We start from the raw sequence: 7,842 nt of genomic DNA on the forward strand, positions 1-7,842 counted from the left end.
TTATTAAGTAGCACCACGAGTTGGGCGCCATTTGAAAAGACGATATCCCCACTATTGAAGGCCGGACATTATCACCGAGTGGAGAGGAAGTTAGAGTCTTGCCTCTAAGGTGTCGCAAGACAAGCAAAAAGACACAAGTGTGAGGTTGAAAGGGTGTTGACCAGGTCGGAAAACTTATAGATCAAACTCAATCGAAATATAATACCTAGTTCATAAGTGATATAGGAGAGACATGTTTACCACTGAGTCATAGTCATATGAACTTTTCATAAACTTCAAGTCTAAAAACACTTTCGGGTTCATAGGAGATGCCTCCTCTTATGAAGGAGAGGACACCTCCTGCACTCTTGGATTGTTCAAAGACAGAGCACAAACCTCAACCAACTAATGGCCAAAGGATCATGAGGAACTTGTACGAGAAAGAAAAGATATCTCAACCTGAGGTGGAAGAGCAAGATGATTGACTAATAGCCAGAAAATCAAGAGGAACTTGTATAAGAAAGGAAAGATATCCCAACCTAAGGCAGAAGAATAAGATGACTGATGACTAGTTTATTGCAGAATTGACGACATCGAGACGAGGGACTCAAAGACCGACCCACCCTACTAGGAACCGGAGCAAGATATAGAACTCTCCTAAGGAGGCCCTAAGGGCGAGGTAGAAAGCTTCTAGAGATACTCTAAAGAGACTGAAGTCTCTAAAGACTAAAATTAAAGAATGAATCTCATCCTACATGGAGGAAAAATTTATAATTAGGATATCGATCTCTCTCCTTCTATGATCAAGACAAATGTCCTTTTGGGAAAAAAAATCTCAAAAAACATCGATAGTAAGAGGATCTAAAATTCGATAAAGAGATAATTTGAAGCCCGCCATAACAAGAGAGGACTCCAAATCTATCACGACAAAACAAGAACTTGAAGTCCGTCATAACGAAGGGAGGACTTAAAATCTATCATGACAAAGGAATGACTTAAAGCCCATGATGATGGACTAAGAATTTAAAATCCATCATGACGGACAAATGTTGACATAGATGCAAGACAAAATATGCTTAAAGCATTCAAGTAAAAAAAACTCGACCATTGCTAGAAATTTACTACGATGAAAGCACGAGACGAAATATACTCGATACATGTGAGTTGAGAAAACCCAACCTTTACTAGAAGATGTATGAGTTGAGAAAACTCAATATATATCAAGAGAAATTCACTGTGACAAAGGTACATAACAAAATATATCCGAGACATACGAGTCAGGTGATGAGAAAATTCTCCATACAAAAATCTTATACATGTAACAAATTAGAAGCTCGACACTTCCACTTCGAAACCACTTTATAGTCACCACCTCGAACACCCTTACGCCTTCGAGTTTAGATCATATCAAATTGACTCAGACAACCTAAGCACAATACATATTACCAAATAATATAGCACTAACCCAAAGATGTGATACGCATAAAAGCATGTACAACATAAAAAAAAAAAAAAAAAAAAAAAAAAAAATCAGCACTTATAAGGAGATCATCGCGAGATAAAAAAAAGCATTCCAGCCTTTATCTTCTTTAACGAGCAAAGAAGTTGCAGACAACCTAAGCACAATACATCCAACCAAGTCAACACAAGCAGAAACAAAGCTGCTCTTGGAAGAAGACCTGCAAAGGAAATGAAGTGCACGCGTAGAAAAGGACAGGATACCATCCACCGGTACTTCGACGAAAAGAAAGGAGAAACAAAACAGGACTAAACAGAGTGCCCTTATGAAACGAACAGGCTTGCCGAAATGGAGACCGCAAGGATGAGACAGAGCGGTCTCATGCAACCGGAAGAACGTCTGATGTCGTCAAAACCAGAGATCTACCTACGACAAGCCAGCCAGCCTACACACTGCCTAAATCTGGGTTTCCAAGCCATGTCATCCACGGCTCCCACTTCAGAATATGCCGGAGAGGAGGTTCGCTGCCGTGGAGAGCGCAGCTCCGGTGATCGCGCATTGGACGATCTGCTCATGGGAGGTGCCATCAGCTGTCAGTGCCAATGCAGCTCCCGTTATTGCCCCTGCGACTGCGCTGCTCTTCTGCAGATGAGAACATCAAGAGATCAGGAAATCACATCATCTTCATCCAAGTGAAGAAGAAGGAACAATACTTAACCCAATCATGAGAACCTCTAGCCTCCTTTAAACCATAGGTTAGGCCAGAATACATGCCAGCAGCCATCCCTGCAACAAGGAGAATGGGAAGTCATATTTGTTAGTCTATAACGAAAACATGGACATCTAGTAATTTCTTCTATCAAAGTGAAGAGAATCTGAACAAGCCATGCAGATTTTGAATTGAGTTACCACAAATGTCAAAAATTCAAGCTATTAAAAAGGACTCAAATCTATGTTAGATCCTTCGGACTCCACCTTGAAATGCATAGAGAGACCAAAAAGAACATCAACGGATCCCTTTGGAAAGAAAAAGAAAGAGTGCTGATATCCTTAATAAATAGTTTGCTAATGGGTGATGATTAAACTTCTCTTCCGAATCTCAAAGACCCAAAACTGCGAAGAATCATCTACCAAATTCCCAATCCAATAATAAACCAATAAAAGATCCATAGCCAAAGGCCGTCAGTTACCCCATTGAAATGACTCCTTCCCAGCACTCTTTACCTGAAACATAACAACACTTGCTCAGTGCTCAGCTGCACAGTAAAAGACTGGAAGTAGTGTAGTTCTTACCATCGCTTCAAGTGACTTCTTACAGTTCTCTCCTGTATACACCAAGAAATGCAATCAGCCACTATTTTTATTACCCGTGTATAGAAACGTTCCAGTAGTACCTCGAAGGTCTGAGAACCTTCTCTTCTTGCCACCAGTTACGTCCGCCACCCCACCGGTATCAACCCCACTACCTGCATAAACACCAAACCGTCGATGCACCTGCACACATACATAAGAAAGTATGCGATGCTGACCTTCCACGGCGGTGAAGTAGGCCTCTCGAGTCACCGCTTGGACGGCTCCGATCTGCAAGGGCAAAAGCGTCAAGCAAAATGAGAAACTTCAAGAGCAGGCCGGGAGGCGGAAACGACGAGGGTACCCCTGCGGCCTTGAAGAAGCACTCGGCCACGCGGTTGATGAGCGGGTGGCCGAAGTCGAAGAGCCACCCGTTGTCCATGTCCCTTATCTCGTCAAGCAGCGTCCGCGTCTCCAACTTGCCGCCACTCATCTTTCTCTCTTCCTCCTCCTTCGTCGATGCCTCGGTCTTCTTCCCCTTCTACTCCGAGTTAAAAAGGAGATGGGCACAGGAGGAGGAGGCTGAAGAAGAGGTCGCTGGAAAGAGACGGATTCGACACGTGTGAGATGCGGTGGCATTATTTCGGGGGCGGTTAGTTACCGCATGCAGGTGGTTGATACCGCACGCGTGTGGGCCGCGCACGTGTGGATCCGCTTGATTTAAATAGCCTATCCATTATGTAAAATAAATGTCGGGTTATTATTGCTGGGATTAGTGAGACGAAGTCAACGAGGAGAGAGAGGGAAGGGGACCCTCCCGTGGCGGATTCAACCCCGCTTGGTTCGGTGTGCCGCCCCCGCTTTCTCCTTCCCCTGTTTCCTTGCTTCGATGGGTTACACGAACCACCTGCAAACACAAAACACCTCCACTGACGAGTCATTCATCAACACGCGTGCGCACTAGACCGTCTCGGCCTAAAACTGCTGCTCGCTGTTGTCGAGGTAACAAGTGATCGCGTAATCCAAACCATGGAGAACCACCGCCCAAGGAGAAACCCGGGACGTCAGTATAAGAGCCGGCGGCCTGGGATCCGGAGCTGCGACCATGGCGAACGTCGCGAGTTCGAGGGAGCGGCGGATCGTGGTGGCGGTGGACGAGAGCGAGGAGAGCCTGAGCGCGCTGCGGTGGTGCCTGCGCAACCTCGTCCGGCCTGCTCCCGGCGATGGGTCAGGGGCGAAGGACATGATCGTGCTCCTTTATGCGAGACCTACGCCGCCGGTTTACTCTGCATTGAATGGAACAGGTACGAGCTCTCTTCCTGTGTCGTCATGGCAGAACGAAGAATGAGTCCCCTCTGTGTACAGAAAATGGAAGAGAACACCACGTGTTCGGTACCCAAGAGGATTTCGTACCCGATCTTCAAGTTCGAGAAACAGGTACGAGGCGTGATCGCTCTCTTGATCCTCTGGTTGCAGTAGAGGAGAAGATCTTTCTGCGTTGTTCCTTTTGTAGGGCGATCCTTTGCAGAAGATGTGACCGCCACATTGGACATGTACGGCAGAGACCTCGCTGATTCGGTCACGGAGAAAGCTAGGAACATCTGCAAGGATTATGGCAACGTAAGGTTGCAGTATCCATGAAAATTGTTCGTGTTCTTCCACTTTTGAACTGGATTCGTTCTCTGCAAACTGGATCAGGTGAAGGTGGACGTGAAGATCTCGGTGGGAGACGCAAGAGAAGTCATCTGTCAGATGGTGGACAAGCTGGGCGCGGACCTGTTGGTCATGGGCAGCCATGGCTACGGCTTTATTAAGAGGTGAAGAGAGGCGTTCGGTCTACATTGCATATGTACATTCGATCCATCTGCTGATCCGTGTGGTCTCAGGGCGCTGCTGGGGAGCGTCAGCGACCACTGCGCTCGAAATGCGAAGTGCCCTGTTCTGATCGTGAAACATCGAGAAGCTTAATTGATGCATGTTCTTTTGGCAAGCTTTCTTCGAATAATCCAGTCTTAGATCTGTGCAGTCAATGTGTTGATGTGCGTCTGAGACAGTGAAATAGGAGATGATGAGAGATGAATGAATATATAAATCCCTTCACAATAGCCTCAAGCTCTTCACCACCACTAGTTTCTGGGTGGTCTCCTCTATCATGCCTCACAGCCTTCTTCCTCTCCAAGATAGATGATGACAGTTGATCTTTCACTTGATACAATGATTTGAGAAACACTCAACAGCTCAGCACATTTATCCCAGAGAAGATTAACGTTTCCATTAGGTTGTTGCTTATGATATTCATAGATCATATACTGATTTAGCCCAAACAAACAAAGAACTTCAATTTAAACCACCAACAAGAACAAGATTCAGCAGGGTGTACATGTTCTCTATTGGACAGAACAATTAGTATGTAAGACTGGAAGTAATTAATGGAAATTAAATGATAAGAAATAAGAAAGAATCATGCATTTATAAGTCTGCTTCACTTGGGAGAGTCACCTGCAAATCTAGCGAAAGATATCTAAGAGAAGACAATGGAGTTTATGTTAGAAGCTTGGAGAGTGCCATATGGATGTGTAGCCCATGGATTCGTCTTCAACTCTATCAGACGGAAGCGGTTCCATGATTTGATCTCCAAAGTTGTATTCGCCGGATTCGATACGACAGAGAAGGTTGTCGTTGCGCATGAAGTCGTACTCCGTTGCGAGGAAGATGCTATTTCGTCTTGCGGGAGGATAACTGATCGCAGGCCGCGCGAACGAGCGGCCGAAGCCTACGAACAAGATCTGGTCGTCTAAGCTCTTTGCTGTCACCAAACAGAGCTCCCCTGCTATCGACTTTAAGCGGAAGATCTCGACTCTGTCCGTCGAATACACAGGGAGCCGGTTGGGGTTCTTCCTGTCGACTGTAGGATTGCTGTAGACCACATTGCGGAGCACCAACAGCTCGCCGGACGACTCCACGAGACGCCATGACCGGAAAAAGATTGAGGTTCTCGTTGGTGACCCGACCACAGCCATCTTCTCAAGGCGGGAGTTGAACACAGCGACCTGTCCGGCTTCGTTAACAGTGTAGAAGGTCTCCTTGATGCAGATGACGTCGTCGTACATGATCGAGTGATCGACCAAGGTCCACGAGTACCGATCGGATAAGCGGAGAGATGCTAACAGTGGCAAGTCTGGCATGAAGCGGAAGCTAGCCAGGATGGTGCAGTGTTGTTGTCTGGCTCTTGGATTCGAGGACATGGCGATGGCACGGACGTTATACCTTTTCATGATGTCGCTCGTGATGTCTGGATAAGAGCGGCGAAGCTGGGGCGCCCGGAGCAGATTGAAGACCGGCGGAAGTTCGAGCAGAGTGCGGCTGAGGGGATTCAGCAAACAGATGCGTGAGGAGGCTTTTTTTAGGACAAGCCATCCGTCGCAGGAGAGGCAGACGTGACAGTCGCCGGCCCGATCGGGCAGCCTGATCGAGTGCGTCTTGGCGTCGGAGAGGGAGAAGAAGGAGAGGCGGTTGGTGGTGCGATCATGTTGAAGCAGCAGCCACGGAAGCTGCGGAGGACGGCGACGAGGGTCGACGGCGGCGGACCGCCATGTGGTGCACACCGCGCGGAAGTGGACGTAGTCGGAGACGTCGACGACCAGCAGCTCCGCGATCTGCCGCAGGAGATGCGCCGGCAGCTTGGACCAGTCGACCCCTTTTGTTCGCTTCGTCTGGCAATTCATGGTGAACACATCGCCGACGGCCTTCTTCATGTTCTGATGCCAAGAAATCTTCTCGTCGGATTAAGTATATATATTAGTTATGATTAGATATGATTAGATAGGATTAGATTCTTATTATGGTTATTGGTCAATAGAAAAGAAGTCCATGTTAAAATAGAATTCCTTAAGAGATAACCTTGATGGGAGGAACTCTCCTAATAACTTATCCTAGACCCTTTGCTCTCGCCTATAAATAGACAGGACCTCTAGGGGCTAAGTGTGCATCTGAGTAGCATCTCAGCAATTGAAAAGATAGGAAGAGAGGAGAAGGATCTAGTTCTTCTCCCCTCCGTGTGAAGGCGGTGGCCGCCCTCACGCATAATAGTGGTGCCCGCAGAAGGCGTCTGCGGAAGGGCAGTGGTCGTAGATGGTGATAGTCGCTGCCCTTGTGGACAGAGGGCAGCGACAGCGGTTGCGCCAAGGTGACGGCCAAGCGTGGGCGGGAATCGCGGCAGCCAGGCATAGGTAGTGGCGGTGGTCGCACGCTGGCAACAGCCACGCGTGGGCAGGAACCGCTACAGCAGTAACTCGTGGGCAGAGGCAGCCCCCGCGGCGGCAATGACAGCGCGCGGGCAGGTTCCGCCGCAACGGCCGCGTGCTGGCAACAGTCGCGGCCAGCCGTGCACGTCGTCCGACGGCACTGCCGCAGCGGCCATGCGCGAGCAACGGTAGCGCCGCATGTAGCGTCGCAATGACCACATGCGAGCAGCGGCAGTGCCGCATGCAGCGTCGCAGCGGTTGCGCGCGAGCAGGGGTAACGCCGCAGTGGTAGCGCTGCACGCACAAGCGGCGCGGCAGATTAGGGTTTTGGCATAATTACGATTTTGACCTCGAGGCTAGGGTTTTACAAAATTATAGTTCTGCCCTTTATAAATTTCGTAATTTCAGTTTATATTCTGTCAACATATTTATAATTTTACCCTCGGATCTAATTTCTGCCAAATTATAGTTCTGTCATTCATAAATTACATATTTTTGATTTATATCCTATAAAGTATTTACAATTTTATCATTATGAAATTGAGAAATTTAGTTTATATTCTCAATTATAAAATTGATAAATATGATTTATTATAATTATGATTGAATTTAATCATGATTATATTTTGATTATTTGATTAGATTTAATTTTTGATTAAAAAATATAAATTATGGTTTACTTTATAATTTTCTCATATGAATTATTGATTATACATGTGGTAAATAAAATCTAATTATTGTTCTTGGATATTTATTTAGTTATTCACATGTATATATTTAAATTTATGAAATAATGTTTACCTTTCACATGAAGACATGATTTATGTGTTATCATGATTATCATATGAGTTTTCTTTTGCTGATTAATAT

General features: G+C 46.5%; 3 protein-coding genes across 3 annotated transcripts; 1 reads left to right on the plus strand and 2 right to left on the minus strand.

Moving 5' to 3' along the window:
• Positions 1-1,538: 1,538 nt before the first annotated feature.
• LOC135628401 (outer envelope pore protein 16-2, chloroplastic-like) lies at positions 1,539-3,270 on the minus strand. The gene is made up of 7 exons (XM_065135027.1): positions 3,093-3,270; positions 2,968-3,019; positions 2,833-2,904; positions 2,732-2,763; positions 2,629-2,662; positions 2,157-2,224; positions 1,539-2,080 (listed from the first exon to the last, which is right to left on the minus strand). Exons 1-7 carry the CDS (start codon positions 3,219-3,221, stop codon positions 1,937-1,939), a joined length of 531 nt encoding a protein of 176 aa, XP_064991099.1. The 5' UTR covers positions 3,222-3,270; the 3' UTR covers positions 1,539-1,936.
• A 543-nt stretch (positions 3,271-3,813) lies between these two features.
• On the plus strand, positions 3,814-4,833 carry LOC135628435 (universal stress protein PHOS32-like). Its single transcript, XM_065135068.1, has 5 exons — positions 3,814-4,032; positions 4,094-4,165; positions 4,242-4,348; positions 4,427-4,545; positions 4,615-4,833. The coding sequence occupies exons 1-5, from the start codon at positions 3,834-3,836 to the stop codon at positions 4,694-4,696; spliced, it is 579 nt and encodes a 192-aa protein (XP_064991140.1). The 5' UTR covers positions 3,814-3,833; the 3' UTR covers positions 4,697-4,833.
• Positions 4,834-5,219: 386 nt separating this feature from the next.
• On the minus strand, positions 5,220-6,463 carry LOC135628434 (uncharacterized). Its single transcript, XM_065135067.1, has one exon. The coding sequence runs from the start codon at positions 6,451-6,453 to the stop codon at positions 5,275-5,277; it is 1,179 nt and encodes a 392-aa protein (XP_064991139.1). The 5' UTR covers positions 6,454-6,463; the 3' UTR covers positions 5,220-5,274.
• Between the last annotated feature and the right edge of the window lie 1,379 nt (positions 6,464-7,842).

This window comes from Musa acuminata, chromosome BXJ3-1 (genome assembly GCF_036884655.1).
Source record: "Musa acuminata AAA Group cultivar baxijiao chromosome BXJ3-1, Cavendish_Baxijiao_AAA, whole genome shotgun sequence".
Classification (NCBI taxonomy): domain Eukaryota; kingdom Viridiplantae; phylum Streptophyta; class Magnoliopsida; order Zingiberales; family Musaceae; genus Musa; species Musa acuminata.